The 14,193-nt window shown below is 55.4% G+C and overlaps 3 protein-coding genes across 3 annotated transcripts; 1 reads left to right on the top strand and 2 right to left on the bottom strand.

The window, feature by feature from the left end:
- Positions 1-111: 111 nt before the first annotated feature.
- GCG54_00000010 (uncharacterized protein) lies at positions 112-2,376 on the bottom strand (the record flags this gene model as incomplete). The annotated part of the gene is made up of 1 exon (XM_045400154.1): positions 112-2,376. One exon carries the CDS (start codon positions 2,374-2,376, stop codon positions 112-114), a length of 2,265 nt encoding a protein of 754 aa, XP_045266641.1.
- Positions 2,377-5,654: 3,278 nt separating this feature from the next.
- Positions 5,655-6,265, top strand: GCG54_00000009 (RNA-binding protein 8A-A; the record flags this gene model as incomplete). Its single annotated transcript, XM_045400153.1, has 2 exons — positions 5,655-5,915; positions 6,005-6,265. 2 exons carry the CDS (start codon positions 5,655-5,657, stop codon positions 6,263-6,265), a joined length of 522 nt encoding a protein of 173 aa, XP_045266640.1.
- A 732-nt stretch (positions 6,266-6,997) lies between these two features.
- On the bottom strand, positions 6,998-12,451 carry GCG54_00000008 (uncharacterized protein; the record flags this gene model as incomplete). Its single annotated transcript, XM_045400152.1, has 3 exons — positions 6,998-8,660; positions 8,720-10,142; positions 10,192-12,451. The coding sequence occupies 3 exons, from the start codon at positions 12,449-12,451 to the stop codon at positions 6,998-7,000; spliced, it is 5,346 nt and encodes a 1,781-aa protein (XP_045266639.1).
- Between the last annotated feature and the right edge of the window lie 1,742 nt (positions 12,452-14,193).

Below are 14,193 nucleotides of genomic sequence, written 5' to 3'. Positions count from 1 at the left end.
GGTCACTGTGCGGATGTGGATGTTCACTAGTGGAGGGATAGTCCAGCCTGATCAATCCAATAGGGCTTACGAAGCCTCAGGAAATATCGCGCAAAAATCTTGCTTAGGTTGCTAACACAAGATGATATGACTTATCTCTGATGCGCTAGATATGGCCTCTCCTTGCATAACTCCATGCACATAGCACTCCCCAACGACCTCCCATCGGTCCTCCAAAGCCCTGAGAACAATTGGCGTACTACAGCCTCGAAAGACCGCAATCTTGTCCTCAGCTCTGGCCGCGGCAGGTACAAGCCCAACCCTCCCCGCGGTGGTTCCAATGAGCCTTCTCCAGGCTGTCACATTCATCGCCCAAGACAACACCCCACGCTGCTCCTCCGTCGGATTGTAAATCCTTTCAGTGCTCTTGATCTTCTGCCGCCAACCAGACCGAACGACACCGGAGATGAGTTGTTCCAGTGTGTGGCCGCCTAAGACGAGCTTCTTGTTTCGAGACATGAGCTCGTCTAGACCGAAGCCGTTCGTGAAGACACCTGCGACACCTTGGTTCCAAATCTTGGGGTCAAGCAACCAGGCTCCCGCTTCTGAGGCTTGGATGCCACCGTCTACTGTTGTGTCACCAAGGAGAGTACGCCACAGGGCGTTCCTGGTGTCTTCGAGTCCGCCATAAGCACTGTGGGTGGTCGCAACGGCATTCTGGGGGTAGGTGTCGTCTACCTCTGCGGGATGAAACGAGCCCAGGCTGCCAATAGTGTCGAAGATGACCCCCTGAACTGTGAGGCTGTGGTCATCAGGCGAAATGACTGGAGGTGAGAGTCTTCCCACGCCACCTGCACAATAAGGACCTCGCAGCTGGGCTGTGGGCGCAGGTTTGCAGGTCCAGCAGACAGCCCAAGTAGGGAGCTCGTGGTGGCATGTCGTGCCAATCAAATCCTGCTTGTCTGATCTCGAAAAGGAGTTCAACACAGGTCCAACGACGGGTGTCAGCTTTCGATAGCTTAAGGCGGAGGGAACATCTTCCAGATTCCACCGCGCTCGAATGCGGCCTCCGTCTTTCGACACGAATCGGAGTATTTCCAAGTTGCCTTTTGACACAAGCTGCGCCGTAAAGTCGCGGTATATCGTCTCCATGGAAAGCTTGTAGTTGGGGGTGATGTCGACCCTGTCTGCAATCGCCCTGATACCCAAGATCCCATACACTCTGTCTTTCTCTTCTGTGATCTTTGCGTCTCTTGCTAAGACGAGGGGCTGTAGGACTTCAAAGGGGTGCCTTCTGTCTTCCTCAGGTGCAATCTCCTTCTGATTCTCCTGGACCTTGGTCATGTCCATTAGAAGATTCCACATTCTCTCTGATGACCAATCCCTCTCTTGGACAACTCTGTCTCTCGCGAACTCGAAAGACCAAGAATCCAAGATCCTGGGCCGGGTGCTGCCCACAAGCTCACGGCCGAACCTCGTCTCGTCGTTGCTAATGAACGTTGCGGCTTCGTGTATGTCCCTCCACGGCAAGCAACTCTTGCCGCAGACAACCGGCGCATCGGGACGGGCCATGGCCACCTCTTGCAAGATCCACATCCTTTGCCAGTAAGGCCTGGAAAGTAACGAAAACAACGCTCTGTAGACTGTCTTCTTCAAAGGACTTTTGAATGTTCCCCAGATGATGAACAGCGGACGGGCATCGATCTTTGTGCTTTCGCGGTAGAAACCATCGTACGGGGAGGGAGTTCTGTTCCTAGCAGCAACCCAGCTCAAAGCAGACATTCCCAGCTCGCTGTCGTCAGCTTCTGGGCCTAGCCAGATCACGACCTGCCACGCCGCCGCATAGATGTCTCGCATGCGGCCCACCTGCGCGCTTCTCTCTGCGATGTCTTCTTGGTTGATACAGATGGCGTCGATCCACAGTTTGAAACCTTGGCGGATTCTCTCGTTTGGACGGAGGTGCAGAAGAGCCTGGAATAGGTTTGGTCCGACGGGAAACTGATGGCCGTTGAGGAAGATGTACTGAATTGGAGTTGGCGGGCCCCAAACGTAAGAAAGTGCGAGAAAGTCGCCCCAGACGTGCCTCCATGGTAAGTCGTTGTCGTTACTGTTCCAGTCCGACGATTGTTCTTCGACGCTTTTGGTGGCACCACCGACTTGTTCCAGGGCTTGCGCGTCTTCGGGGTCCTTGAAGATTGCAGCCACATCGCGAGTCGACTCGGTCTCCGGCCAGACGTGGTTCTGGCCCTTGAAGCCTGAACCTCTCGCTAATGCCTCCAAATCGACATGCTCAAGAGTGCAACGGATGGGAGCTGCGAATTCCTCGCCATTTTCGAGGGGCTCAATCGTGAGCAGACGAATGTCTGCGCCCTGCAGCGGATGGTATTCGTACGGCATCTCTAATTGTTCTTGCTGGTGGTCGCTCTCGCAGGATGCGCTGCGCGAAGGAAGCAGTCATGCTTAAGTATCAGCTGAAGAGCCATTAGCGGATCACACCTCATCAAGGCAGCAGGCTAATTACCGAAGTTCCTTCCATCGCTGAATCGGCGCTTCTCGCGGTCTCGGGCAAGAAAAACTTCGTAGCGGATGAACCCTTATGAAATTACCAAGCCACCGACATGACTTCCGATGTTGAAAGTCTTCACTTACACAGGTTGTTCCGCAGTTAGAATATAGAGGACCGTCTCTGTTCCCGCCTTTGCCCTAGTTGCTGTCTCTGTTGCTGGCCATCCACTCGTTTCTTTCATTATATGAAGCACCTTTAATACGAAAAACAAAGCCAAGTTAAGACCGATAGTCCACAGAAGATATCTAAGGTGCCATGGGAACAACAAAAGCTGGGTTTTATTGTAAGAGCATGTAATTGGCGTCGGGTTAAGTAGGTAGATTAGATGCATAGAGCCTCCAGCGCCTTTAGCGGTTCGCTGTCGCTATCAGTGTAGAAGCCACAGCGCCCATGGTGCCGGCATTAGTGGATTGGCACCCAGAGTTCGCCGAAGGTAAATTATCATTCCGAGAAAAGCCTGGCTCTATGTGTCGTACATCTAGTATTACTTCTCTTCTAGAAGAACTAAATTCACTCATGTGGGCCGGGAAAAGAGAATTTGATACAATCATGTGCAGTAAGTAATCTTGAACTTGGTTTTGTTCGGGAAGCCGAAACGGACTTGAGCGGAGACTTCGCCGACACCATGCCGGTGCCGGCCCCCACACCACCTCCGGCACCCGGCATCTGAAGGCTGTCCCAATATCCAGGACTGGGGTGCGCCTGATGATGACTGCACCAGAATTATCGATTCCATCTGAAAATAGACGGGCACGAAGGATGCTTAGTGCTGTTACCCTGGTATCAAGCAGCCGGTTGTGGATCAGCAACCTCAGCGCGCAAGTCATCATCGTGAACCGACTGTTTGGGATCATCTTTGTAGTCATTGCAAAAGCGCTCGAAGAGCGCACTCCATTTCAGAGTCTGAAGAAGAATATCGTGAGGCACTCGGGGTGCGCGGCCGCGGCCGTCATTCAGAAACCAAACGCCCAAAACTCCCACTGTCAAGAGGTATCCATCGCCCATCGGAAATCGCAATCAAAAAGGCCGCGTACCACATCCACCAAAAAGAACCCCGAGCGCCGAATCCTGACCCGACACGCCTGGAGATGTCGAGAACTCCAGCACCTGTCGTGATTTTAAATTTTTTCCGAATAATCGATTCGACGTCTCAAGAGCGCATGCACATCATGATGCAATCGAGGCAGCTGGAGCAGCATTGGGCCTGCAGCAACGTCCGATTAGCGAACTCGCTCGTCCACGTCTCCACGATCGTCAAAGAGGGTCTCGACTTACACAGGTCCAGGTCTTCTTGTCTTCGTTATCCTTCTCCTCCTTCGTAAGCTCGTTGGGGTTCTGTTGCGGCTGGTTCGGCTGCATGGTCTGCGCCATTGGCTGAGGCTGTTCTTGGACCACCATTTTGACGGGATGTTGTGATTACGATTGTCGCAAAGTGTGTGAGGACGATGGTCGTTCGCGATCTGCTGAGGTGGACGGATCGACTGGGAAAGATCAAAGGATTGACGGTCAATCACTGGGGAAGATGTTTCTCGAGAAAAAGTCACGAAAAATGCAGTGCATCCAAAAAGATCTTTGTCAAAATAAATCCAGGGGCAATGGAAATACCTCCTCAATTATATCGCAAACACACCACTTACAAAAACCAACAATCTCACCCCCTCGAGGCAGTGCAAACAACACGCATCCGCCAAGGATCTTGTCCAATCCACATAATTTAACACAAAAAAGCTCCCCCCTTCCCCTCCTCTCAATGGGCAATGGGCCCAGAATACGCGGACAGTGCTCGGTAAGACGGTAAGAAGGAACGAAAAAGGTACAGCAGGCTTCGTGTCTTGGCTAAAGGGTTGCATGGACTGCGGATTTTCATCTCCGTACAAATCTGCCAAGCGACGAACCAGACGGCGACAATTAAATCAGGGGAAAGCATTTCGCGATGCTGATCGACGCGTCGCCCTCCACCACCCCTGGGCCGAAGCCGTCCGTTATCCCCGGCGTAGTGAAACGGAAACGATGAAACAACCATCATCCCGGCCGCCGTGCCCCAAATCTCTCACTCTCACGTCCTGCTTGGCTTGCGTCTTCCCATGCTGCACTGCATTTTTCGCTTCCTCGGCATCCAATCTCCCATGCTGGCAGGCCGCAGGTCGCACTTCTCCCATGCCATGATTTGCAGCATTCACCCCTGAGCAGCTGGACCTTCACCTGTCCTGCGTCCCCAAAATATCGTAGGCAGCAGTTTAGCGGCCAAAACCCTGGGCATTGTTGGCCCTTCGGTGGGGTATCATCATTTGCTTCAGACACCCGTCCTGAAGGTGAGAACGAGGCTCAGCAGTGAAACCAGATGACCGTTCGTCTCAAATCTTCTGAGACGACGACGACATGAAGAACGCCTCGTCAATCTTGGATTCAGGCCAGGCTGTCTTTGAACGGTGGATAGGGCTGAGACGGGTGTTCGGCTGCTTCTATAGTGATATGAAGCCAGTGTCATCATCCACGTGTTCCTGGTTTAATTTCACAGCCAATTGCCATCTTACTGCTAGACCAAGACCATGACGTATGTTGATCATTCACGATAAGTAATCATACAGCTCTGGATTGTTCTCAGAGACTCTTCAAGCCGGCTTGCATGATTTATCAATGGTCTTAGCAGTGTTGTGGTATGCTTTCGTTCAGGTTCAAATCAAGAGGCAGCATTAAGAACAACAATACCATAAATGAAAATAATATCAAGTCTTGAGTTCATGTCATGATATTGATTTGAGTCTTTTCAACCTCAAAGATGTGAAGCTGTCACCAGCACGAGCAATTGGCCAACTCCCCCACCCACTCAGAAAGCCACCCGCAAGCCCGTGCCCAAGCTCAAAGATACGTACCTCCAAAATCCAACGTCCCTCCACTTTTTTTCAGTGTCTCTCTGCCATCGTCGGCAACAATTCTCAGCCTCGTCCACCACAACTCCCACCGCGCCCCGCCATACGAACCCACGATTCATACATCCTCACCTCACCTCTCACCGACGTCACCCACGCACCTCCTCCCCGCGTCTCGCCAACCGTCTTTCCACCGACACCCAACTCAACCCAACACCTCCCAAAACATAACCGCGAAAATGGCCGACGTAGAAATGGAAATCGACAACCCCCCCTCCCCCTCCGCCGCCCAAACAACAGGCGGCGCGCCCGCCCGCAACGAGTCCGAAATGCAGACCCACGGCCGCGCCACCGCCGTCCGCTCCATCGAGGGCTGGATCGTCATGGTCACCAACGTCCACGAGGAGGCCGACGAGGAGACCATCCAGGACAAGTTTGGCGAGTACGGCGAGATTAAGAACCTGCACCTCAACCTCGACAGACGAAGCGGTTACGTCAAGGTACGAATTATTTCACCTTCCATCTGCCCTCTACACTGGCAGCTTGTGGCGCATCAAGAGGGGATAGAAGCTAACATGCCATCTCACAGGGCTACGCCCTCATCGAATACGCAACCCTCGCCGAAGCCCGCGCCGCCATCAACGACGCCCACGAGACCAAGCTCCTCGACCAGACCGTCTACGTCGACTTCGCCTTCGTCCGCCCTCCCCCCGGCGGCAAGGGCGGCGCCAACGCCCGCGGCGGCGCGAGGGCCCAGAACCGCGGCCGCGGACGCAGCCGCAGCCGGAGCAGGAGCAGGAGCGCCGAGAGGGACGCCGGCGGTGCCAAGGACGGTGAGGATATCCAGTGATCGTGCGGCCTCGGAGTCGCTTTCGAACGATAGCCTCCCCTCCCTGAAGTAACCACGAAAACTTGCCATGGTTGCAGCAAGATGGGGGACGACGGCACGGGATGTAGAACCACGCGGGAACGGAGATAGAAGGTCAGCTGAGGAGAGCTGGCCTTGCCGATGTGTCGCGGTCTCGGAGATAGAGACTGCGGGAAACACGTCGGCATTTGTTACTGAGTCCAAAAAGGTTGGTTGCATGGTGTGCTGTTGCTGGTGCCAAAAGGATGCTAACGAGCGACAGACTACAAAAAGTTTGATATCATAAAAATATTACCGCACATCGAGACGATTGGGATAGAGGGACCCAAAACGTCTTGAACAGAGCTTCTGCCCAAATACGAATTTCATATCCCCGCCTCCGTGTGCTGATTCGTGACCTTGGAAGAAACTCCTGCCTTATGTAAACTCATCTTTCACTGACAATGCATGTCACTCATGTGCGCCAATTATTCGAGTTCGTAGTCTTCATTAAGGCATCAGCCATGCAGATAAGATACCGAAACTCCTAGTCCGAGGGACCGGCGATCCAAAAACTTTTGTGCCCTCGTCAATCTTACTCCTTCGCAATGCCAATGCGATGATGCCCGAATTCAATATGCCATGAACGAAAATTCAGGAGACCAAAACCTGACTCCCACAGAAAAGGAAAAAGCAAGCTCATTAATCCATCCCCATACATCGTGCGCATTCCTTTCACCTCCTCCCGCCTGCAGCTTGTGGCTGCTCATACCTCGCAGGCGAATCGTACCGCTGAGAAGAGTCATATGTTCGGGACGAGTCGTAGCCTCCAGGTGACTCGTATCTCGCGGCCCTTGGCACATCATACGCTTCCCGTCCGGCGGGAGGCATTCCAGTCTGCGGTCGGCCAGAGGGAGTACGATCGAATTGCTCCTCACTTCCCACATCCTGAGACGGGCGGCGGCCTGTGTCCTTCTTCTTCAAGCTGAAGAAGCGCTTGAAGCCGGCTGGGGCAGGCTGTTGCAGAGCTCCAGCCTCGTTCGCGTCATCCCAGAACAGACGCGGGACGAGCAGTCTGTACTGTGTCGTGATGCCGGTGGGGTCCTTAGGGTTCACCTCGACATTCAGACAAATGTCCAAACCACCCTCGAGATCCACGGAGAACTTGTCGGCGTTCTTCTGCTGCTTAACCGACAAGCCCGTGGGAGTACGATGGAACGGCCTGGGTGGCGGCATGGCGGCAGAACGCTCAGTACTAATAGTGCGAGCACGAGTCGGTGGGCGAGCGCTGAACTGCGACTCGTCACCAGGTTGGAACTCATTGTGCTGCGGGCCCTGCGGAATGGGCGCGCCCCTCATGCGCGCTGCCGGGCGAGCCGTGAAGTACGAATCATCGCCAGAGTTGTATTCGTCGTGGCCGCCACCTCCGCGAAGGCCCATTCCTCTTACACGGGGCTGCACCGCCGGTCTGTCATCGTAGGTGTCATAACCGTAGTGTCCGTCTTCGGCTGTGCTAATGGAACCTCTGTCTTCGTCTTCCTCTCCCCAATTGCCGTTGATGCCGCCATCGTCAGGCCGTGACTTCTTGCTATTTTTGCGACTGAAAAAGTTGCGTGTCAACGACATTGAGCGCTTCGGCTTGGTGGGCTCAGCCGGCCGGCCCCCGTCAGTTGAGTTACGACGCGAGAGCCTTCGGAACAGACCACCCGTCTTGCCGCTGTTGGAAATGGGAGGCCGAGAGGGGTCCTGTGGAGAGTCCTTTTGCATGTCGGGTCGATAAGCAGGACCCTTATTCGAGGAGAACCGGCGCAAAAGACCACCGCCACGGCTCGGAGGCGGGCTAGGGCTTCTATCGTAGGCCGACAAGGGAGGCGTGGGCGGCGGCGTGGTGCCGGGAGCCCATTCACGAATGGAACACCAGTTGCGGTGCGGCAGCAAGTGCTTGTTGTTCCGGGGCTTGCCGTCGACTCCGTGGCCGAAGAGCGGGATCATGTTTTCATCAGTCGAGTCGTCAAAGTGGTGGACCTTGTTGCGCTTATTCAGGATGTCCGCCATCAGATCCGGGGGAGGGGTGTTGACGATGGCCGACGAAATGACATTGGGCATGTAGCGGAAGTCCTTGTGCTTGGGCAGGTTGAGCTTGGGGTTGGCGTAGAACTGGCCAACAGCCGCAAGGTGAACGTCACCACTGAGGAAGGTGACCCTGACCGACTTGTCCGCTGCCAAGTCTTGCATGTCCTGGATGACAATCTCTCGCTCCTTCTTGTGGTTCTTGGCAGTCCAGTGGTCGTTCAGGTCGTCCAAGACCTCAACACCGCCGTCAATGTGGTTCAAAGTGTTGCCAAGCATTCCCAGCTTGCCGAGAGCCTTGACAGGATCCATAGCTCTTGAGGTGAGACTGCGTCAGTTAGTACATATCCTCATACAGAAATTATTCAAAATTCAGGTGCAACTCACATGTTCTCCAGCCAGACCAGTCTGGGGTATGCAATAGGCACGCCCAGCAAGACCAGCAGATGCTGAGTTCTGCCATTCCTGAGCTCGTCGTAGCAGCGATCCATCATGTGCTGCCAGGTGTCCTCGCTAACGACGTCACCTTCCGTCCGCTCAGTTCTGGCATCCACGGCCAACAGCGCAACCTTGGAGCCCAATTCGACGAACAAGCTGCGACTCTGCTCATTGATGTAGGGACCGGGTTGAGTGCCAAGAATCCAGCTAGGCTCTGAAGCCTCTGTCTCGCCAGGGATGCTTTGATGCTGGAAAAGCATATAGTACTTGAAAGCAACGTTGCCGAGACCAGAAAATACTGGCGAGCTCATATCGTGGTGACCGTACGAGCCGAATCCGTCGGAAATGTCATGATCATCCCACATGTTGACCATGGGAATCTGCGAGTTGGCCAGACCGAAGAGGCCTTGGGAAAACCACATGCAATACCTTTCGAGATAGGCCCTTTCCAATTCGTCCTGCATCGTGGGGGTGAATGGCGCATTGTGCTTATGCAGGGGGTTCTTGATCATCAACCACTCGCGGAATTGCTTGCTCTGGTCCATCAAGCAGTCGTTGTAGATCTGATCACCACCACCAAGCATAACATGGAATGGTTGCGACTGGTGAGTGTTCAAAACATCACGCCACATTGGGTCAGGTCCGCTAAAGTCGTCGGGGTTAACGCTCATGCTGAAGCCGTTGCAGCTGTGGAACATGATGTTCATGGACTCTCCGGCTGCAGGGACCCAGAATCCTGTCGAAGGGCCGCGGTTGATACGGTAGGCGATCCGTTGCTGCTTTTCGCGGAGTTCAATCTCAATGTTGAAGCGCCAGAAGGTGCAGCCGCGCTCTGAATGCAGTCGGAATCCGCGGACGTCCTTGTACTTGGAGACCTTTTCTCCATCGAGCTTGACACGCTTGCGGCGACTTGAGAAAGATCCGGGATAGTCCAGAGACCCATCCGCCGGCGGGACATCCGGGGGACTCTTTGTTTTCTCAAAAAGGCCATTGTCTGTCTCGTCTCTTGACAAGTCCTTCGCCTCCTCGAGGTGGTCTACGGGTCGGACGTAGAGAGTTTCGCCCCGTCTGCCCAGCTTCGGCATGCCTGCAATCGGGTCCACATACTCCGGAGGCAGGTCCTGCTCTCCAGGGATGATCTGTGGTGGCGGTGGAAGCAGCTCAAGGGGCTGCACAAACAACCGCAAGGTCGGCGCAATCTCGTACGAAGAATCGCTATCCTGCGTCACGATCATCACTGAGCCGCGCCACATGGTTCGTTCAGTGGCCGCAGCGTTCCTGGCGCGGGGAGGGATCTTCTCATGCTTTAGTCCGCAGTATCTCAACAGCGGACCGCACTTGAGATACAGTGGTGGTTTGAACCTCGTGGGAGCTGGCAGTTGGTTAGCATTGTTGATTGGCCTGGCCGTCAGAGTACTTACCATTAGTCTCATCGTACTCGCCATCAAATGCTTCCGCCTTCCGCGGTCGAGAGGCGCTTCCTCTGCGCTTTCCACTTCCCTCCCACCATGGCGTATTCTTATCGAGCGTAGGAAGTTGATCGTCGCTGAGATCCAGAAGGGAGCCAGACAAACTGCCAACCGTTGCCTTCTTCCACTCATCGAGGTACTTGGGCGGCTTGTACGTGCCCTCGCCTGGACGGAAGCTATCGCGGCCGTGATACAGCTTGTTGGTGATGCGGTGACCGCGCTCGTCGTACTCCTCGTCGTCAGAGTAGTAGTCCCTCTCATACTGTCTGCCGCGCTCAGTCGCCGCTTTGTGAGACGCTGGCTGAGCGTCATCGCCACGGCCACCTGATGCGACGGGCTCAAAGTAAGCCGCGTCGTCGTGCTCATAATCACGGCGACTGATAGGTGCCGTAGCACGTCGTTGGACTCCTCCAGATTCAATGCCAATTAACCTCGCAGCCTTACTGGGTATCCCGGCTCGTCTGACCTCTTCATGCGTGGCGTCCGGGGGCAATGCCTGTTCATGTGCCGCGTGCGACGCGGACCTCTTGACGGGAGGGCCACCCTTCGCAGCCGCCGACTCATCCAAAGCCGCGTTGCGGAAGTCAATGTTCTCATACTTCTTCTCAGCATCCTGTCGAATGTTGAACCACGGGTCACCTTTGGGTTGCTTCTTAAGCTTGTTGCTCCCACTCCTAGTGAGAGACCAGCTAGGTCTTCGAGAACCCTTCACCGGCGGGGTCGGCTCAGGGCTCGTCTCTGGGCTCAGGTCTCTGTCAACAGCGGCCTTGGGGAGGTTCAGATCATTCTTTGCAGCGCGCTCACGGAAGCTCAAGTTGCGCTTAGGAATGCCTGAGTTTTCTGGCGGTGCCTGTCTAGGTTCTTCACGCAAGCTGACACTTCTCTGAGGAATACCCCCGGAGGGAGCTGGCGCATGTCTGGTAGCAGCCATCGCAGGCGCTCTTTGCTGATGTTGGCCAGAACCGTAGTACCCTTCCTCTTCCGACACATATCGAGGCTGCCGCCGCGCATCATCAAGCGACGCGCGCGCCGGCGCATGCCGTCTGTCTTCTGGGTAGTGCTGCGGAGGGGCTCCTCTGGGAGCAGCGACATTGGCCTGCTGCTCAGGCGCTGTACCCCGCCAGTCATCCTCATCGTACGAAACGTCGCTGAATCGCACTTGCGGTACCGAAGCGGTCGGTTGTTGGGGAGGTTCAGGAAGCGGCCTTTGAGGCTCCTGCTTGATCACAGGCGCTTGCTGCGGTTGCTGCCGTGGCTTCGATCGCGGCGCGCGGTGTGTCGCTTCAGGAGGCTGCAGGAGGTCGGGATTCTGGGCTGCAGCTGCCGCAGCCTTCTCTCTTGCACGGCGCTCCGCAGCCTCGACACGAGCTCGCTTCTCCTCTTTGGTGATGCTGTCGAGCGTCAGCTCGAGTCTTTGGAGTGGAGAGCGGTCGTTGGCGAACTTTCTGGATCCTCCTCCTGAAGATTTCCTGTGTCCTTCTGACCTCCTTCTTGACGAGCCCTTGGACTCGCGGGGCTTCTCGTTGACATCGAGCGTTTGAGCGCGATCGAGCGGCGGGTTCTGTTGCTGATGTTGCTGTTGGACCTGCTGCGGCGGCGCAGCCTGTCTCTCGGGCGCGGGGTCCCTATAGTATCCCTCGGGGTTCATGATGTCTCCGTCGTCTGGGCTCACCAGCGGGCTGGGGTGTCGCGGAGGACGAGATCCTGGGGCGGTATGTGTATACGGCAGCCCACCATTGCCGTACGGGTGTCTGTAGCTCACGGGAGGGCCCTTGGGCACATCGGGAGCTGCTGGAGGCGTGGCGCCCGCGGGCAGGTCGTAGGGCTCGATGGGAGAAATCTCCTCCTGCTCGTTGCGCTCTCTGCGTCGTCGCTGGCGCCTCTCGGCCTGCTGGTCTTCTGGGTATTGCGACTCGCCGTAGGGAAAGGTAGGCGGGCGCGGGGCAAGACCTTCGTCTGGGAAGTTGGAGGCGGTAGGTGAGACGAAGGGACTGAGGGTCGACTCGGTGACGGCCTCGGTGTTTGTCGTCTGGAGAGAGGTGCGGTTTGACTTTGGGGGAGGGGCAGGAAGAGGTTTGTCCGTTGTCATAGGGTCCAGCTGATCAATGGGAGATGGTCTGCGTTCTGGCAGACTAAAATCCTCAGACTGGCGTCGCTGGCGTCTGGCAGATTTTGGGCCCGACAGATCGCCCCAATATGGCGCACTCGGCATGGCGAGAGGAGGCTAATATCAATGCTGTCTTGTCTTGTCTGGTCTGGTGCCGAGCCAGCTGCGTGTGAGGTGAATTATTTTTTTGACTTGCAGCGGCGCTATAATTGGGCTGCAGGACGGTTATCGACTTGAAAGGACTGGGCGCGCGCAGGACCGGTGTAGTCGATGCGTGTATCTGTACCGTCCGTGGGATGCCAAACCTACAGTCTACTCGAAGCAGGGAACAAAAGTGTCAATCTAGCGGTAGGGAAAAAAAGGCCGGGCGTCTAAAGACATATGCAGCTTGCCATAGCAGCCAATGCGATGCAGACACGCTCGCGCAACGGAGGGTCGACCAGATGCAAGACAGGGCTCGCCAAGTTTGAGAGTCGCCGAGGCGAGGTTGCGTTGCGTTGCGTTAAGGTATCCGTACGAGAAGAGAATGCTGGAGTAGGAGATGAAAAAGAAGAAACCGTTTAGATGCAGGCCAGAGATTGGAGAAGGACGGGAAAAAGAGGAGCTTGTCTTTTTTTTTCTTCCGTCTCCCACCTCCGCCGCTGCGACTCAAGCATCGAGACCTAAGAAAATGGCGAGGTTGACGGGTTGTGTTACGGCGTCATTTGGTGGCCCAGTCGGGTTAAGAACGAGCAGCTTGACCAGGGTTGGGGGCGGCTTGGGCGGAGATAATCCTGGCTCTTGGACCAGGGTCGTGAGTCTGTTCTGCTCCTGCTGCCAAACCAGGCGTGTCATGACTGTCATCGATTGGGCTGGCAAGAGCTTGCTGAGCTACGGATACCTCACCTACCTTACCTTAGGTACGGAGTAGTACCTACTAGTCGAGTGGGCAGCGTGGCAGCTCCTTCCTTCCCTTCCACCTTACGGACAGCCACGATGGAGCCAAAGCTAAAGGGCCTCAGACAGACAGCACACGCAAACAAAGAGGCGGTCGGAATGGAGCCCACTGAATGGTCCTTGAGCTATCCCATTGACCAGTGACCACGACTCCCCTCTGCAGCTTACCTGCGTCTCCATCGCGCCATCTCGGCCATCCGAAGGTTGGGATCCAGCTTGCTTGCTACCCTGTGCCTGCTGCAGCTTCCCATGCCGACCGACCTCTCACGGCCTGCTTCTCGCCCTCCCCCGTCTTCACAGGCCAACAGCAGCGGCAGCAGCAGCAACAAGTACCGTTTCCCGTCAGCCAAGACGTGATGATCCGAAAAGGAGGAATGCATGGGACTTTTCGGACGATGGGGCTGCAAGAATATCAAGAATAACCATCACGTCCGAAAATCCGGGTGGCTGAATCACATCGAATTCTAATAGGAGAAAGGATCGAGGCCAACCCGAGGGCGGCAGCAGCAGCAGATACGGCACCGAATGCTTTCTGCGTTTGTAACACCGATTAGATGGGGTAGCCACCCCCGAAGCTACCTACCCAGCTCGAGCTACCTCCCCTCCAAACAGCTTTGACGCAGGAAACAAAATGTTGCTGTCTGTACTCGTCCGAATAATGAGGTGGCTGGAGCGGAGGAACACCCGGCCTCGATACGGCACAGCTTCCAAGCTGGGAAAAGCAACGCTGATTGACTCGGCACTAGACGAACCAAATGACAGGCTATTGTCTGGGATGAATGAAGAACACGGAGAGAAAGAAAACAGAAAGACGTAAGAAAAACAGATGGATGACTGTCGGGTGGTGCAAACAAGAACGATGGAAGACGAACAGGCCGAAAATAGAAATGATGCTGAGCCTATTTCCCGCC

The sequence above is a fragment of the Colletotrichum gloeosporioides genome, assembly GCF_011800055.1.
Source record: "Colletotrichum gloeosporioides strain Lc1 chromosome Unknown consensus_29, whole genome shotgun sequence".
Classification (NCBI taxonomy): domain Eukaryota; kingdom Fungi; phylum Ascomycota; class Sordariomycetes; order Glomerellales; family Glomerellaceae; genus Colletotrichum; species Colletotrichum gloeosporioides.
This window is presented reverse-complemented; position numbering and strand designations above follow the sequence as displayed.